Source organism: Trichomycterus rosablanca, chromosome 23 (assembly GCF_030014385.1).
Source record: "Trichomycterus rosablanca isolate fTriRos1 chromosome 23, fTriRos1.hap1, whole genome shotgun sequence".
Lineage (NCBI taxonomy): Eukaryota > Metazoa > Chordata > Actinopteri > Siluriformes > Trichomycteridae > Trichomycterus > Trichomycterus rosablanca.
Window position 1 is genome coordinate 13,335,456 of NC_086010.1, and position 19,301 is coordinate 13,354,756.

The following is a 19,301-nucleotide window of genomic DNA, read 5'->3' on the forward strand; positions in this document are numbered from 1 at the left end:
TAAAAACAAAAGAAGCAGGACTTCTATTATACCCATTGTGGAGATTCTGGCGGACCTCTTCATAAGACGAATGTTCTGTTATTCACACATGCGTTTAGTGCAAAGTTTATTTCAACTGAAAGTGCATATAGCCAACAAACCAAGCATGTCAGCTCACTACCCCGACACAGCTCCACAAGACCTTCAACATGTATGGAATTGTAAAACCGAACTTAGAGCAGAGAACCACAGTATACAAAATTACACTTGATATTTTAAAATCGTATTTACAATGTAATTTAATTAAAATGCCGCGTGCATTTAACATTACAATCACTGCTGTTCATTCTCTATTGTACTCATTTCAGTATAAAATTGGTGGAAAATAAAAAGTAGTAATTGTTTTAATTTCCTTTTCTAATATTAAGCGCTGCAATTATGTGCGCTTTGTTGTAAAGTGGTCTGTATATTTGGCGCTGCAAAAACTTAAACATAATTTTAAGCTTCAAGTTTTGTGTGCATAGTTTATGTCTGAGATGACGATGCTCCCTGCGTGTCTTTCTGGCCCGAATTATTCAGGAACTGGCCACTGGCACCAATGTACAACCTCGAGCGCATGGGCCATTTCTGCGGGGAAAAATGATACAGCTCCAATGTCATAACTTTATAAATACTGGGCATATAGCATCATTAAAACTGTATTTTAGCTTAGATTTTTTTTATATCATGTTTAAATTAATTAGTTTAATTAGCGAAAAGACAAAACATAAAAATAAAAATTTACTCACCTTCACGGGATGCAGGTATCCGCCGCCTTTAAGTGAATTTAATGCTTCAGTTCGTTTCGCGTCTTCACCTTCTTCCACGCCATCTTCCTGTAATGTTTTAGTCAAATGTGCTATGTATGTCGTCGCTAAAATCAGCACGTCGAGTTTGGACAGTTTGGTGTCAGGGGGCACTGATGGCAGAGTTTTCTGTAGCTCCAAAAACGCGTGCCTCAGGGTCTGTACGCGGCTCCGCTCCCGCGCTGCGTTTGCTGCTGCCGGACGTCCTCTGGTACCTAGACCCCCGCTTGAAGAAAGCACTTTCCCGCGTCTCTGGTCAGCCAATAGCCCGTCAGGACTCGGACTGGAGTTCGGGCTGGATCTGGGACTTTCATTCATGACTGTCACACGTCCAGTTCCATCCATGCGCCTTTACTGGCTTCCGTCAATTCCAAACATAAATAATACACATTTTAACAATAAATCATATGGGAAAGCTTTATAATACCAGTTTATTACAAGCTAACTAAATTTGAGTTAATTTCAAAACTGAGCTGTACAAGACAAAAGTTTTACATTTGATTTATTTAATTCGAACATGTGCATAATTAAAATATATTTCATGATTACAATTGTAAGTTTTACTTTATTTTTGTTAACGGTTGTGTTGGTGTAATCTATTTTATTAGCGTGCAACAAACTTTACAGATTATTATTTACAAATTATCGCACAAAATTAGACTAAGCAATTATTGTATTGAATTCAGAGCAATTCGGATGATAAAATAAGATATTAACTACAATGTCAAACTATACAACATAACTTTACATTGTCCATAAGCCTACTAAATAGACCTACTTAATACTTACCTTATATGTCACACAAAACAAGTTATTATATCACAAAATTGCATCACAAAATCGTATAGCAAACTGTTGAAGACATAGAACTAGGATATACCGTATCTGCTTCATAATAAGGATTGTTACACAAAAATATTTTAAGTTATTAATTAATCAATTCATTAATTTTAATTATTAACGTCGTGAAGAATACAAAGCACAAGCACAGTGATGAACATTTTGTCCAGAGGAAATCGAGATTAAAAACAGTGTTATACAAACGTTTTGATAAGGTTATGTTAAAAGTTTGTTAACTTTAAAAGTGAAAACAAGTAACCAGTTTATCAGGAAACAAACCTAAACATGGCATTTTCTGTCGATTTTACAACACGTTTTAATTCTTGGCTTAATTTAATACACAACTATTTCATGTGCCCTAAATTTTGCACATGACCAATATACGTTTTCTCCCAAATTTTTTAGCAAAGTTTAGCAAATAAACAATACATGTATAGAGGTTTGTTTCATATAGTAGATATTAACTTATTTTTAAATCAACAAATTATTAAATTTGAGAAGGAGTGTCCAATCTTTTGCATAAATGGCACTATAGTGTATGGCCATGCGAAACAACAAATTAGAAAAAACCTAAAACTGCATATAATTACTTATTGTATAACCACTAAACTGTATAATAAAATTTTTGATTGTTATTATTTAATCAATAGTTATTTATCTGGCAAAATAAAGACTATATGAAGCATCTATATAATCTAGCTACTAAAATAGCTTCTAGTTCCTCAACGTGGTGTTACAACAAACAGTGAGTGAATAAACCTAGTCATGGCACAGGACTGTGCCGCAAATACATAATTTAAGAAATGGCCTTAGCACATCTGTAGCACATCTATGCGTTATACGTTGTCTCGCACAACAGAAATATCAAATGTTTTACATGTTATATACGATACAAGGTTATGCAGCATATTTGATCTTTACGAAAGCGATAGATGTACAACACGAGCTGTCTGACAGATATTCTCAATGCAATCAATACAATTCTGATAACATGTACCATGTAGATCACGGCAACATAACTCACAAATCGCCAAATATCCTGCCCTAGCCACGTAAGTAAAATTCAGCTTGGTGCTAAAATTAGTGATATAAAAATAAAGCATGGCGTACCTTTTGCTTATCTGCACAGAAGTGTTATAAAAGTACACATGCGTTGAAGTGAACAGTTCCGATCTCTGGCCGCGGTTACTAAAGAGGGTGGGTTTTTATGTCGCAGTGCTGCCCCCAGGTCCCTACCTGGGCGCGTCACGTCTCAGGAGCCTCTAATTTATTGGGAAAACAAAAAACTGACATTTTCCACCCTGCTGCAATTAATAACAAGTCTTTAAAACTCACGGGCGGCACAAGAAAGTTCCTCTCCTTTCCCTTTCGTAACACTTTAGGCAGAGACCAGCCTCCAACCTCAGAGGCAGCATTTAAGCCACTGATGTTCTCATTAACATATACTGTATATTTTGGGCACCATATGAAATGTGTAAATAGTAGATAATTTAATCATTATCATTTTGTAAAAATAGTCATTAGGGATATAGGGTTATGTATTTCCTAAACTTAATGCTGATGTTGGGCTTGTTACAAAGGAGTAAGAAACGTTTTTGCGCGATCCTGTCCCTCAGAAAGTACTTTGATTTAAGGCCAAAAAATAAATCCTAAACACTGCAATCAACAGGCAAGTATGAGGAAATTCTTGTAAGACTCCCAAATTAATCACCCTGTTTTCCAGAGTCCACACACAAAGATGCCGGGAAATTAATGAATGGAATTATTCATAACTTGTGTATTTCAGACTGTTCTTAATATTCATTGTTTTTGTAAGGATGAAGTAACATTTTCGCTCCAGGCTACTAATTATGAAGCATAGAAAACGAGGTTAAGTAAGCTTCTCTGCCTAATTACTTTTAAGTCTTTAACAGTAAACCCCGACGTTGTTAGAAAACTTCGTTAATGGACTGACCAGTTACAGGATGCAGATTGTTTCAAGCATATGGCCCAGTATCTCCTCGGTGTGTATTCAGCAGTTTGATTCGCTGTATAACCTTCGTTGTTTTCCTTTAGTATTTTGTTCAGCTACTATATTTAAATAAACTGTACATTTTAAACTTAAATAATCCTTTGTTATGAACATTCATATCTACCCATTTGAATTCTTTATCATTACTACTACAACAAATTCACAGTAAAGTAGTAAAGTAAATAAACAAATGAAATGAAAGTAGCAATTCTAAATCGTGTTATTTATCATGGGCATTTGCGTATAACAACTGATATGAGTAAAAACTATTAAACGAACAAAACAATGTTTTGTCCTTTTATTATATAACAAGTGTGGCTGATGTTTAATGTTACTAAGTAAAAACATGACGATAATTAATGAATGTAAAAAACGGAAACTTACAGGCCAACGTTATATAAAAAACTAAAGCATTAAGCAACTATTTGAATGCCAGCAAAATAAGAAATAACAAAAATAACATGAAATAAGAACCAAAACCAATTTGATATCTGAAAAATATCTACCTTGATAATATAGCAGTGTACATTGCATTTACACTATATTTATATAAAATACACAAAACTTAGTAATAGTATTTTGTTGCAACGTTTTAGTGGAAACACACTCAGAATTAGTAGGTTAAACATAGAAATAGGCTTTAAACAAATATAATGCAATGCCATAATACAGAAAGTTTTAAGAGGCATTTTTGATCAAATAGACACTGTTACAGGATATAAGCAGTGTGTGAGTGTACATAAATCCAAGTGTATAACAGTTCTAAAACATCTACATACACAGAGAACCAGGACTATTTCACTAAGAGTGAATAACAGTAGACATACACTCACGACAAACTGTTATACAAGTGTGTGGGATATGAAGGGCATCATAAAAAGCTGCTTTTATGACATTTAGAAAGCCATGAATCTCCTACAAGTAATTAGTCCTGCACTCAGAGGGATCTTCTGTCTTCTTGACATGTAAATAACAAAAATAACAGTCACTCAAAAACAATTCCACATTTTAAATCAGTAATCACAGTTCTGATAGATTTATTTAAAGTAAGATCAAATAAGTGGTATATAATATTTTGAGCAGGCCCCCTATACATCTAAATATGCCCCTATTAAACAAATACAAAAAAATACAAAATATCATAATGTAATTTTGTTGGTAGAACCTCTCAATTTGTTATTAACTGATAAAATTTATTTCTTAGTTTTGTTGTTGCCTCATCAGTTAAATTAAAATGATCCCCTTCAACACCTGCTAAAACATTTTGTAGTGCACACATTTCAGTGTAAATGTTTGTATTTATTAAACTATTATGTAGGTATTTCATTTATTGATTTATTTATTCATGTATTTTTTCATTGGCTGTTAATCAGTTTGCATTATATTATTTATTATATATATTATCATTATTATTATATATCACAGTTTAAAATGCTTTGCACCATCTGATTTGTGCAAAGCTGTTAGGTCATTTATTTAAAATATTGGACAGGCAGTAGTCTTATGCAAAAGGATTACCATCTACAGGAACAACATATAGTTTGGTTGGTTACATGTACAAAAGTAATATATCTGATATCTTTTCCAAAATGTTAACTTTAGCAAATAAATTGTGCACTACAATTTGCAGACAAATGTCTAATGGTATTAGGTGTAACTGTGGCACGTGTTGACATTTTTAATAGTAAATCAATTACATAGGAAATTGAGGCTGGGTGTATAAAATTTCACATAACTGTATACCCTTAAAGAACTACAAGCACTTGTGGCACAGGGGCCAAATACAGTTTTGAGATCATGTTGAGCCAAATCTGCACCATGCTTTACCTCTGTAAGTAGTGCTTACTGGCTACGCTCTCAAGGGGAAAGGGTAGTTTTTCGAAATGTAAACTAGCTAATGACCTTACATGCTGCTGCTTAGTGAAGAAATTTATAACCTCAGGCAAGTAAAAGCTGTTTATTTGCTTGGGACTTAAAACCCATGAAATGTAACTTGTCAAATAGCAGGTCATTTATCAGCCAATAGAGAGGAAGGAAATGGTTTACTATGTAAAGCATATTATTATAGTTTGATATTGTTTACACACATTTTAAAACTTATTCAGAAAGAATATAAACAACAGAATATTAAATATGAGTAGGTTAAACTCATATAAGATAAAACATTCTTTTTTATTTCTTGACATTCTGTTTGGGGCTAATAAGACCCCAGGGCCTGTAATGAAAAACATTGTTTTAACAGCATGTGCAATATATATAAATCTTAACATATTTTATTATTTTGTAATGTTTATAGTCAATAATAGAGTTTATCATTATATAATTGAGATTTTTTTTAAAGTATGTTTTAATAATTAAAAAAAAAACCTAGAAATATTATTTTTAATGTATTACTTAAACTACATTGGGGTCTCTGGTACCCCAAATAATTAGGAACTAAAGGCAATGTCAAAAGAAGGAAATACTTAAACCACAGTAATGACTTACCATCCCGAATACCATCAGGAATTAAGGGGAATAACATGCTGTTCATGCCTTTTATCTCTGCAACTATGCTGTGCTCCGTTTGACCTTTTTTCAAAGTGGCTTTTCCAAAACTGAGTGTATTCCTCTTGCCCAGAAAACCAGCAAAATTATAGGGAAAGGGATGCTGGGGGCCCAAGTGAAAGTCAGCTAGAAAGAAAACAGTGAGTCACAACTTGTCATAGTCCCAATTCACAAGACAAAGAGGAACATGAGTGCATTCAGTTACATGCTTGTGACTTGTAAAAACACTTGAACTGCATATGTTTAACAAAAAATGTAGCAAAAAGGAAGGCAAATATAGCGATACCCAAATTCATCAAACAGCAGTAAAAAGTTAAAAAAAAAATGTATAATGACGGCTATTGTATTTCCATTTGTGCTTAAAAATACAAAATTAGAGAGGTCAGCAAAACATTTAACAACATTAATGACCATACCAGAACATGGATATGTGATTTGTCCAGCGATGATTTTGTCATGTTTCACTTTTTTCTTTGCTTCTTTTGTGGCTTTCCAGTTGATAAGGGACTGCCTAGATAACTCATTTATCTGTTTTCCATCAAGTTCCTCTGTGTATTAAAATAATGTTAATGTTAATCATTTATGATTAAAGCAATATGTTTATAACTATTATAAATTATATACAGAATAATAGAATAATTAGAATAATTATTTTCAACACAATTTTCTGAGGACAGTTCATAGGTGTTTTAAATAAAATGTGGGTATTTAATGTTTTTGTTATGTAGCTCCCAAAAACTGTATTATCAGTTCTGTAATAATTTATAATTATATGCACTTACCTAGCCTTTGGCAAACAGTTATTAGCCTGTCTCTGTATTTGGGTTTGTGACAAACTGGATTTCCACGCAAATCTATTTGATGCAGATATGGCCACTGGCCACACAAGATCTCCAACTCCTAAAGGTGAAAGATTGCATTTTATTGAAGAACTAAAAAGAACTACAAAAATTTACACTGCAATAGTCAAATCCAAAATGTGTAGCTAACAGCTTTAGTTTCCTGTGAAAATAGAGGAGTAAACAAGACCTCACCTTGCTCTAATAAATACTGTCACGTGGACTAACAAGCTCCCTGGGGCAGTAACCCTCTTAGGTATGTAGTTCAATTAGTATGTTTATCTAAAGACACATTAATCCCACCTGAAAATATGAATACTCTCTGAACACACTCTGATTGTTCATTGCCTTCCTGTCTCAACCAAAGTGCTTCCACTTTTCAGTCCATGTGCAATCAACTCTAGTGGGACCCCAGCAAGCAATGCGCTCTCAGGCTTTGATAAATGATCGTGTCAGGGCCGTCACTCAGAGACTTTGGCTAGGAACTGCCCAGCACTAAATTGCTCTCCCATGCCACTGAATACACTCCTGAATCAGGTCCCCTTCAGGCCCACGCACAACTAATGATGGCTAGTTATGAACCTGTATTTGACCAGTGCTTCGATCCCCCCATCTTCAGCCGTCTGGCCACGTGCCACTAACAGGCTCTGCAGATCCCCATTTGTCACACAGCTGACTGCTTGTCATAATCTCTTTTAAAAATCTATAATGTTTCTTCTGAATTCTCAGTGAACTGTGCAGAACAGGAATTGATTCCTTTGGGTACTGTCTCTGCTGAATCAATAGTGGCCAAAGGGTTGTATAAATTAAAGGAGATATCTGCTAAACATGAAAGCTTTTTTGACACATGTATCACAATTATCTGAAGCAGTAGCTCTGAGGCCTGACTCTTTGTCTCACAGGAAGTTATTGCACAGATGTAGTTTTTAAGTCCACATTTCTTTAGCAGTCTTATAACCCTGTACATTAAATAGTTTAATAAAGTTTAAAAGTGAACTTTCTTCATTGGTAAAGACAAATGAAAACTACATTCGCAAAGTTATTCACTTCTAAAAAAAACCCTGAAGGTTGAGTGTCAAATGTGTGATGTGGAGCAAAATGAGTCTACAGAGGAAAGTGCAAAACTTGTTTAAGTTGTGCTTGTTTAAGTTGTCAGCAAAGGTGCTCCCCAGAGACTACCCCGCTGATTTGTTGAATAATTTAAAACAAGTCTGTAGACTAGGAGCAAATCTTTAGACCAGGAAGTATTGGCAGGATTAAAGTTTTTATTAACAACCTCAAATTAACATATCACTAAGAATAATTAGGGTGTCTGGTCATCTTTAAAATAATCTGTCTAAAAAGGCATAGTTAAAGGCTTAAACTACATTAATTTGATAGAATCAAAGTTATATGGTTACAAACCGCAGCGGGATATTCCGCTGGCACGCCTGCACTGAGTTTCTGAACTCCTCGGTTCCAAACTCGGTGTTGCCACCAGTCGGCTGGGCGCCACCTAGCGGGCATAATTGGCAGTGCCTGCAGCAGATACTAATTGGCCACCGCATCTGCAGGGTGGGGGCCGGACTATGTGTGGGTGGGATCTTCTTACTGTGTAAGGACCCTGATTAGCGGAAGAGACGCCTGTGCAGAAAGCAGGGGCGAGAAGAGGGCTGTGCACGTGTCGGAAGAGGCGTGTACAGCGACGTGCTCTCCTCGGATGCAATCTGGTATCTCTCAGCAGCGGAAGACAAAATTGAGTGCTATAAAATGTAATTTTACCATATCTTTCATTATGCAATGCAGAATTTTAACTACATGAGTAAAATCTGACAGTTTACATATACTGAATACAATCTTTTACCTGAATGTCATGTAGCTGGTTGTCTACCCCAAATAAATGAGTCAACTTGTTAAGAAGTGCCAGATCCCGTATTTCATCAATGCTGTTGTTGTTAATATTTAAAACACATAATGATTCCTTAAAAAAAGAACAGGCTAGAATCAAAGCTTTTTACTGTAACCTTAAATAAATAAACATGCAGTACCACTGGATAAAACCAAGACTGTAAACTGGTTGAAGTAAGATGCCAGAAAATAACAAAAACAGCTTTAAAATGAATCTGCCTCGATTATGCCTTACACCACATGGTAGACCATATACAATTAAAAATACCTATAAATAAAAATATGCTGTCATGCTACTAAAATTCTCAACAGGCTTCTAGTGTTTTGTCAGCATGCAGTCTTGAATTTCTCACCGAGAGGCTGAGGATGGTATGGGGGTCAAAGAGCAGTTTCTCTCCTGGTGGGAGTCTTTGGCTCTCTATGTGCAGTTCCTTCAGTTCTCTTAATTGCTCTAAACCTTCAACCACTGTAATGCTGTTCCCCCCCAAAAACCTGACACACATAAACAAGCATTCAACTGTTAACAACTAAAAACAAAAAACAAAACAAAACTATTGCACTGACATTATGTGCATTTTTTAAAAAATAAATTTAATATTACATTATAAGCTGTATTATTAAATAAACAGTATGGCAAACAATACTTGGACATCTGAAAAATAGATCAATCTGTTTTTGCTGATCATCTTTTTCCAAAACAATGGGCATTAGTATGGAGTTACCCCACCAGTGTTGCAGTTTATCCTTAATGTGATGGATGGAGATGAGGTTAGAGCTCTAGTTTGTTTTTTTAACCAAAACACTGCAATTATTTATAAACTTTTGTGAATGATTTCATTGGCTTCCCAAACTGTTAGAGGCATACAATTTAGAATGACGCTGCATGCTGTATCATAACGATTTTCCTACTGGAAGTAAAGCCTAGGACAAACCTTTAAAAAAGAAATTATACAAAGAAGTTATACATTTTACCAAATACTACAATGTAATTAATCATGCAAGGGATTGTACATCTACTGTTCCAGAGTTCAATGGCATTGACTTACACAACTCCAGCCAACCTTAACTATTATGCATGGTGACATAATACTTTTGTTTAACTGTGTTGCCAAATCAACCAAATGCAAAAAGCTGCCACACAAACAGTTTTTGTAAAGAAGTTTGAAACTTTGTAGTGAGTCTTAAAATAATTAACAGACAATTAGTATCTGAGCTGTTGTTGTGGTTAAACATTTCTGTACTTGGCAGTATGCATATTTGAGAGATCAGTTGATACATACTTTTGTCTATGCTATGCATTTATTCTTTTTTAGGTATCTAAGACATTACTTTAATTGTATGCCAAATAATATTTTACAAATATACACACTAATTATAAAACAAATAACAAAATAACATTCAGTTGGCTAATACATAAGCAATATTGCTTGTTGTTCCTTTTGTACTTACAATTTGGAAAGCTTCTGTAGAGATGACAAATTTTCTATTTTTGTTATAATGTTGTTCTGCAAGTATAAATGTGTAAGATTGGAGGCAAAATTCAGATTACAGATGTGTGTTATTTGATTGTCATACAAATAAAGAACTTGAAGGTTTCTGCAAATGGACAGATCCTCCTGTAAAAACATAGAAAACAGACAATTAAAAAAAGTATATTACAAAACTAAAACAAGCGGACTACTTAAAGTACCCCAAACATTTTGTAAACCGTCCTAAATTTTAAATGGTTATCTTAAATGACTTGTGTAGTGTGTTTACTTTTAATGCCAGATACATTGCAAAACTGATCATGGAACACCACTATAGCTAAAATGATTGTCACATTTGTGCTAATTTGTGCCACATTTGTGCCTGCATTCACATCTCAGTTGACACTAATTACATTTCAAATTTGTATTATTTTTATTATTATTTTATAAAAATTATTATTATTTTTTATTACAAGCCATTCATAAACTGGGAGCTAATTTGAAGGAATACAATTTCTGACTCTGTTGATCAGTCAGTGCCAGCTTATCTTGGCATCTGTACCCTGGTGTGATTGTAGATACCACTGACATTGCACAACTCATAAATATATGGTTGGCAAGCACTTTTCTGTCAAGGCATGGGCTACACTCACTGACCCTGTTTATAGGTTGTCTGTGACGGGGGTATAAAAACTGTCTATATCTACAAAATTAGGGTTAAGGCAAAAATCTGTATTTATTATAATGGAAGCATAATCAATACTATGTAAAATAAGTGCACTAAAGAGCAGTAGTATATATAGCCTGCATTTTATAGACGGCATTTCTCATTTTAATAATCATGTCATTTAACCAGGTAAACATATCTCCATCACATCATCATCATCACCATCAGCAAGTCACGTTGTAGTTAACCATGTAAAATGAAAAGTTTAAAGGTATTTTAAATGGACTAGAAATCAAAGTAACATTACTTACAATATCATCTATATTCTTATTTGAAAAGTTGATATGTGTTAATTTCTTAAGATAATGCTCCAGGAAACTTCTGTTACTTTTGAAGTGATGGCTAGATTTAGCAATCAGTTCCACAGTCAGTCGGACCATGACAGCTGGGTGTTTTTATCTGCAAAATGTGAATAGGAGACAGCAAAATAAGCTGACACCACAAATATTTTACAATATATATATATATATATATATATATATATATATATATATATATATATATATATATATAAATACACACACACACACACACACACACACACACACATATATATATATATATAAATATATATATATCCAAAAGTCCCAAAATATTAGGTGGTGTAACTATAATTATTTAAATAAATTGTACATAAAAGTGGTAATTTTAAGAACTTTAAGAATTCACAATCGACAACCATTTATATACATAAATTTTATATATTATATATTTTGAAGAAAAGTACCAAAAATAACATAAATAAGACTTCTGCTAATCATAGTCATGCAGAGCAAAGGTCAATAGCCTTTTCACAAAATGTAAATTAGGAGTAATAGTAGGAGTTATAGCTGGTTTAGTTTACATGACAGTTGGTAAAAGGATAACAATAAAATATGTTGTTGTTGTTATTATTATTATGTTTAAAGACAAAAACCGATACATGCATTTTAGTTAATGAAATTTACAATGTTAAATTCAGAATACTATATGATTTCACACCTTTTTTTTTTTTTTTACAAAACTAGGGCTCAATTACATATGTTCCCCAGGATCATTGTTAAAAGGCTGCTTTAAGGCCAAAGGTGAATTAGACACTTGGTCAGTATGTGACCTGACTTAGGGTTATTGGGAAGGCAGCTCTGTATTCACAGAAAAACTGACTTAATTCTCTTGAGGCTTGCATTATTTATAATAGTGACTCTGGGACATCTGGGACAACTTCTTTTTCCACTAAAACATTAAATGTCTATTCTATAATAAAAACAAAGAAAATGAATATTTTTGCTCTGTCACTTTTCAAGCAAAAAGCTACGAACTGCAGTGTTTCTAAAGTGGATAATATATCCATCACATTGTGACAGCATGTCTGTTCTACATGCTATAAGGTATTGAAAAAGATGACATGCCTAGCTGCAAGAAATCAATGGGTTCCTCAAGGGACTTTTCAACTCATTGTTAAAAATTAAAAATAGATTACAGAATTAAACCCAATAATTTGCATTATGAAACAGTTTCATAATAACCAATAAAAACTACAGTAGCCCCCCCATGTAGCCTACATAAAATAATTAATAAATCCACTTTCAGTAGTGTCACATTGAACCAGTTTTTCTTTTTACTTGTGGACCAGTGGACATCTTAAAATTTTTGCTATGGTATATTGAAGTCACACAACACGTATTTATTAGTGTATTCTAAATATCAGATACAAAATATTAATTTTAATCTAAAAAAGAACTAAAAAAACTAAAACTATTATATAACATTTTCCTTCTCTTAATAATGAACACTTTTGTCCAATGAGTGTGTGGATTTATTTGAATTGCTTGGCTTTACTATTTTATATTTATTTGTTAGCCCCTTACTTAAACATATGATATTGAAAGTTAAACCAGCTTAACATCACAGTAGTTTTAAAAAGAAGTTCCTTCTGCTTTAGTTAAGCTTTAATGTGTGAAGCTTGTTGAGTGCTGTTTGCAAACCAATAACAAAACCGTTGAAACATTTTGTGAAATGCATATAAAAAAAAGACAAAGAAAAGATGTTTTTACTCACATTGTTAATTGTAATTTGTAAAAATGAATTTTTAACATTTAAAAAAGTTGGAACAGAGACATATTTACCTTGTGTAAGGCTTCATGTACTATTAATTAGATGTATTAATCATCTGGAAACTGAAGATACTAATTGTTGCAGTTTTGCAATTCTGTTATGTTTTATGTATCTTTACAGTTTCGATATATGACTTCTTGTCAATGAAACTTTTGGGCATGGATGCCCCCCCATGCCATTAAAGAAGTTGGCTCTTGCACCTTTTGCTGATAACCACAAGAACGCATTTTCTTCCTTAACGACAGCTACATCCCAAATACAAACGAAGTGCCACTAGGCCAATGTGACCGAGCAACAACACAGTTTCTGCCAACAATTCTATAGCATATAGTAACATAATTTGTAAAATAAGAATTTTTTGTACATTCCGAAGACGATTTGGCTCTGTAGCTACAATTTTATTTACATTAAGAAGCTGTTTCTATAGTAACACGAAACGGAGACATGATTACATTCTATAAGAAACATTAATATACATATTTTTCAGTAATATGTAAAGCTTTTGTTACGTTACGGTTTAACTTAATATCGCTTAGAAAACAATATTAATTCTAACGTTTATATTAAAGACTACTATTGTGCAAAAGAGCGCACTCGCTAGTCTAGCCCACAAGCTCTACTACGGCCAACTAAAGCTTATTCATTAAACTTCTGAGAAACACATCTATTTGCTTAGTGCCAGAAAATGTGCTTACCTTTATTAAGTTACTGTGCTGTAAAAAATCCACTAATACTTTAGCTAACAAGCTACTTTTCGCTTTGACACCAAACGTCTTTGTTTACGGTAACTGATAGACGCCGTTGCCATGGACACACTACGGCAAGCTTCTATAGCCGACAAAGTCAAAATTAATTCATAGAGTGAATGGGATTGGAACAGTCACAGTGATAGGCAGTGTTGCCATTACATTAACACAAAATTATATCATAGAGATTATTTTAGACAAAAATATAAAAGACGTGCGTATATGTACGTTGTAAACAATAAGGTACAGATCACTGGCACTAATGAAAAAGGAAAACATAAAATGAAAAAAGAAATGATTTGATTTTATGCAAGAAGTATTGCTTCAGCCATTTTCTGTACATTCAATTGTTCATTATTCACATGTTAATGGTAAACTTCTCAAGCAAAACTCGGAAAAACTGTCAAAAAAGATATGTTTAAATATTTTGGTAGTTTACATTTTGGTTTTCATGTAAAAATAGGCAGTGTTTATTTTCAAAATTAGGCGGCAAGGTGGCTCGGTGGGTAGCACTGTCACCTCACAGCAAGAGGGTCTTGGGTTCGATTCTCAGGTGGAGTGGTCCAGGTCCTTTTTGTGTGGAGTTTGCATCTTCTCCCCGCATATGCGTTGGTTTCCTCTGGGAGCTCCGGTTTCCTCCCACAGTCCAAAAACATGCAAGTGAGGTGAATTAGAGATACAAAATTGTCCATGACTGTGTTTAACATTAAGACTTAAACTAATAAATCTTATGTAACCAGTAATTACCTCTACTGTCATGAACGTAACCAAAGTACAGTATGTAAAACATGATATTAAAAAAAAAAAAAATACTTTTTCATTTCAGACTAAAATAAAACATCCAAAGCTGATGATAACAGTAATAAAGGCAATTTGTACATAAGTCAGTCTAATTAAAATTACAGAAAATAACTGCTGGTTATTTCTCCATATGTGTACAGTAAGAAAACAAAAATAATTGTGAAAAGAAAACCACAGAAGTTGAAAGTCTTAGCTCTGTACAATCTTTTGTTTATTAGCATTTTTCCATTTCTTATGTATCCCTTTTTCATTTGTTTTGCTTTCCCCTATGAAGTTTTCCATATATTGATCTCTCTGCTTTTTATTTCATTTGACCTGTACATTTGCTTCTCTGTCTTTTTCTGGACTGTTCCTTATTCTTTTTACCTTTCTTTATAGAATCTCTGTTAATTTCTCATTGTCTGTTTTTATTTCTTTCTGTCTTTTTTTTCCATTTACTTCTTTTCTGCGTTCATACTCTTTGTATTTCTCTCTTAACTCTGAGTTCCTGCTTTTACCTTTTACTCCATGTTTATTTTTCTCTTCATTATATTTGATATAGTATTATATAAATATATTCTATTTATAATTCTTTTTTCTTCTTTTTTTTGCTTTTGTACTGACCCTTTTACTATAATTTGATTTCTTTAATCCACTTATCTCCCCTATCCATATGCACTTCCTTAATTTTTTGCCTTTACACTGGCAAAAAAAATGAAGGAACACTACTTTTCATGTGCTTGCTTACTTACTACTTGCCTACCCCTCTTTCATTCTACCATTTTTGTTTAGCTATTGTTTCTTTTAGTTATTTTAATTTCAGCATCTTTTTGCCTTGTTTTTGCATTTCCTCTCTTTCTCAGTTTCTGTCTGATTTTTAATTTCTCATTTTTTATAGTGAGCTTGAATTGCACCCTGTAATAATGTGTATTGTAATAATAGTAACATGGCGGAGCTAATGCAGTGACCCGTGTGTTGTTATATAATGTCAGGGAATGAGCTTCCTGAACCAAGTGACTCGTCACTATTTATGCATGCAGTAAACTTGGCTGGGAGGAAATGAGATCCTCAGTTCACCCCCCTTTTCAGTCTGTTCTCCAGGGAAGTCAGCCTGTTTCAGCTCCATACTTCCATGCTCGTTGAGAATGTTTCACAATCCAAAGTAAACATTGGTGCTACCAAATATCTAAGAACCTACACAGGGCAATTTGTCCTAAAGGCTAGGCGTCTAATGGGAACCTGGTGATATATATCCATTCCTTATTAGCTATACTTATCATTTTGATGTCCTTTCTCATTTAACCTTTTTTAATTTACCTATTCATATGTGTCATTGTTACATGTTTTCATTTAATTCTGTAAATAAAGAAGAATTCTACAGTAATTTAAGAAAGTCCTTGTAAATGGAAATTATACCATGAATGAATCTAATTACACTTGTGTATTGTTTTAGTGAAGCACAAAAATGCCCACATGCTGTTAATCACAAGCCTCATTTGTAATTCAAGTGTGGTACACAGGGAAGATTATTTTAATCTATTTAGACAAAAGTTTAAGATTTCCTTTAGAAAGACTTTGAACAAAACATTGCGGTGATGCTTTAGTAAATTAGTTATATTGTGACTATAATATATTTTTCCCACTTTATACCCTGCAAATTCCAAAACTGCATTAGGCATAATTGAAAGAGAACTGGTTATCTTTGACTGAACTATGAGTCCCAGCACAGAAAATTAATGTGCCTCTTGTACAACAACTTATTATATGACAATATAATATATATTGACTATAGACTGTTGTAAGCTTTGTATAGACTAAGCTTTGTAAAAAGCACCATTAATAAATTTTACAGCATAATAAAGCCTTTTTAATTAAGACTTTTAACACTTGTTAATGCAAATCTCATTTGTGTGTGAACATTTAATTTAGTTTTTAGCTAGTGTGATTTAGACACTAACATTTATAACTAACTTTTAAGATGTCACATTTTCACAACTTTCACAATTTTTAATGTAATTACAGAGTGATAAAAATACAAATTCATGGCTAATTGTAAATGTGTTTCTTTAAATCTTTAGGATTATTTAGCACTGGCATAGACAGGAATTAGTTTAGCAGTCATACAGCAGTCTGGACTTCTTTTTGAAAAGCTGTGAATTTTTTTTACTTGTGGGTCCCTCAAACAAGGGCCTTATCTAAAGAAACCTAGAAATTTACATTCAGGTGCAGCATATCTTTTTTAAATTGGCTAGGGTTTAAAAAAAGGTCATCTACATTTTAAGAGAAAATGTACTAGGTTAAAAACATACATGTATTTTAATTGTTTAGATAAGCTAAAATAATTAAAAAAATACACTTTGGTTGTTTTTGAAAGTTATTTAATTTTATCACCTTTAAAAATGAGCTGTAGTAAGCAAGGTAATGTGAAATGTTAAAAACTGCAATACAAACTTGCATGATTATGAATGAATATGAACTTTTTATTATATATCCTTCCTATTTTTCACTTTCTACAGCAAAGTATTAAAACATTAATTAAAACATGTATGTTATGTAGCACAAAAAAATCATTAGCTAAAAAGGTGCCAGAACTGTTGTTTGTAAGAAACTACAGGATCACTAAGCGTCTACCACGACAGAGAACAGACCTGCCTGCTGAATGGACTCAGTGTGTTGAGCTTCTGTTTCTGTGATGCATCAGTGACACGCCTAGCTCAAGCTTTTGAAGGATTGTGTACCAAGTAAAGACAACCTGTCCTGTCCTTACCAAGACTTTTCTATAGGGCAGCTTGTGTTTATATTTGAGCCAATATAGCAGGCTGAGTTTGTTATTCTGTTATGTAATGCTATGACTAGTAAGAATGTAAATGACGGCTAGTTTTTTTGTTAGCCAGTGTACTCATGGTCTTTGTTAAAGTGTTAAAATGGGCAGTTTGCCCTTTTTTTGAGAACGATCCAATGCTGTACTTTACTAAGCTTAAAGAAGAATCTTAATTTAAAGTTAATAGTTACTATTACCATCTAAATGGTAAAGAAAAACATTTCAGTTTATTTAGTTTTAAAGCAATACATTTTAACATAGTCTCTTATTTATGAAATCTGTAGTATGAGCATTATTACCAAAGCCAATAATTTTTACAAATTTCCCTGTACTGGAAAAATAAACATAAACATATTAGAGCTGTGTATCACAAGTGATGCTTGACAAAATACTGTAAAAACATTAACAGTGTTCAGAAATGTTTGGCTGCTTTGCAAGACTAATAACCTTTCTATAATGGCTGTTTCTGTTCGCATTATCACTGTATGCTGTATCAGTGCTGTAGCCATTTGGCTGACACCATTTGAGGTAGTATGTGTGAAACCAATAAAACTAACATGGTTAATTTTCCTATGGGGATCAATAAAGTATTTTCTCATCTTATCTTTTATAGTGCATGGTTGACCATACTCACTACTTCAATGACACTAGCGTGGTAATGAGACACAGCAGTTCTGGTATGAGTGTATCAGATGCAGCAGTGTTGTTGGAATCTTGAAATACTGTTTAAACGGGCTCATTAAGGAACATACCCTTTTAGCACTAGATGTATTTGTATAGTTAAGAGACTAGAGTTATTTTCTTTTTCTTTGATGCACTGTGTGATTTAATTCTTCTCTAGTCTTTTATTAGTGGACACGTTCTGATCACAGGACATCGTTGGCTTTATATTTTTGGTTTAGAAATTCCAGTAGCACTGCTGAACCTAATACATTCAAACAAGTTAGGCACAGGCTGCCATGTTATTAGCAACTAATGAATGTATGTACCAGATAGATGTATCAAATAGAATGTATGTGATTAGTCTAAAACAGGGGCTTTATCCTTAATTTCACCACCAAATCTACACTTTCCAATGCCAAAGTAATACTCAACCTGGACAAATTTTGGATTCCCCCTCCCTTATAAAAATTACTCAACACAAAAGCAAACACGATACAACACCCAGTTTCAGTAAGCCCCAGGAGGATTCTGGCCCACATGGTATGTAGGTTTTAATCTATGCAGATTTAAAAGAAAGGAACAAATGCAAAAAACGTTGCATACACATATTTCACACTGATATGATGTTTAGAAAGAAAAGATCCTAATAACTTTATGTAACAAACCTTAATAACCTGTTTCAGCTCTATGTTACATACAACCCCAAATCAGAAAAAGTTGGGAGGGCATAGAAAATGCAAATTATAATAAAACACAAAGTTTCTTACATTTACTTTGACTTTTACTTGATTGCAGTCAGGATGAACCTGAGGTATTTCATGTTTGGTCTGGTCAACTTCATTTCATTTATTAATAAACAATTAATAAAACATCTATTTCTGCATTTCAGGCCTGCAACACATTCTAAAAAAAGTTGAGACAGTAAAGCATTTACCACTTTGTAATGTTGCCATTCCTTTTCACCACACTTAAAAGACGTTTTGGCACCGAGGATACCAAGCGATTTAGTGTTTCAGTTTTTATTTTGTCATATTCTTTCTGCAAACATGTCTT

The 19,301-nt window shown here is 33.4% G+C and overlaps 2 protein-coding genes across 5 annotated transcripts; both read right to left on the reverse strand.

The window, feature by feature from the left end:
- Positions 1-320: 320 nt before the first annotated feature.
- Positions 321-1,175, reverse strand: LOC134301326 (transcription factor 24-like). The gene is made up of 2 exons (XM_062985987.1): positions 768-1,175; positions 321-606 (listed from the first exon to the last, which is right to left on the reverse strand). Exons 1-2 carry the CDS (start codon positions 1,167-1,169, stop codon positions 505-507), a joined length of 504 nt encoding a protein of 167 aa, XP_062842057.1. The 5' UTR covers positions 1,170-1,175; the 3' UTR covers positions 321-504.
- A 2,765-nt stretch (positions 1,176-3,940) lies between these two features.
- On the reverse strand, positions 3,941-14,049 carry ppp1r42 (protein phosphatase 1, regulatory subunit 42). 4 transcript variants are annotated; one of them, XM_062985692.1, is made up of 9 exons: positions 13,934-14,049; positions 11,396-11,543; positions 10,398-10,564; positions 9,302-9,440; positions 8,905-9,021; positions 7,005-7,122; positions 6,639-6,770; positions 6,163-6,348; positions 3,943-4,629 (listed from the first exon to the last, which is right to left on the reverse strand). In XM_062985692.1, exons 2-9 carry the CDS (start codon positions 11,522-11,524, stop codon positions 4,613-4,615), a joined length of 1,005 nt encoding a protein of 334 aa, XP_062841762.1. In that variant the 5' UTR covers positions 11,525-11,543; positions 13,934-14,049; the 3' UTR covers positions 3,943-4,612. The 4 variants fall into 4 exon arrangements, with proteins under 4 accessions (XP_062841764.1, XP_062841762.1, XP_062841763.1 ...); XM_062985691.1 differs by having other exon boundaries at positions 3,946-4,632; positions 13,934-14,048; XM_062985694.1 differs by lacking the exon at positions 6,163-6,348 and having other exon boundaries at positions 3,941-4,632.
- Between the last annotated feature and the right edge of the window lie 5,252 nt (positions 14,050-19,301).

Excerpts from the sequence above, each read along its gene's own strand:
- LOC134301326 (XM_062985987.1), bottom strand. The coding sequence starts at position 1,169 with ATGGATGGAACTGGACGTGTGACAGTCATGAATGAAAGTCCCAGATCC. Across the intron at positions 607-767 it reads GATACCTGCATCCCGTGAAG|AAATGGCCCATGCGCTCGAG; the intron begins GTGAGTAAATTT and ends TTTTCCCCGCAG.
- ppp1r42 (XM_062985691.1), bottom strand. The coding sequence starts at position 11,524 with ATGGTCCGACTGACTGTGGAACTGATTGCTAAATCTAGCCATCACTTC. Across the intron at positions 9,022-9,301 it reads ATACCATCCTCAGCCTCTCG|GAATCATTATGTGTTTTAAA; the intron begins GTGAGAAATTCA and ends TCTTTTTTTAAG. Across the intron at positions 6,771-7,004 it reads AACTGTTTGCCAAAGGCTAG|AGGAACTTGATGGAAAACAG; the intron begins GTAAGTGCATAT and ends TTTAATACACAG.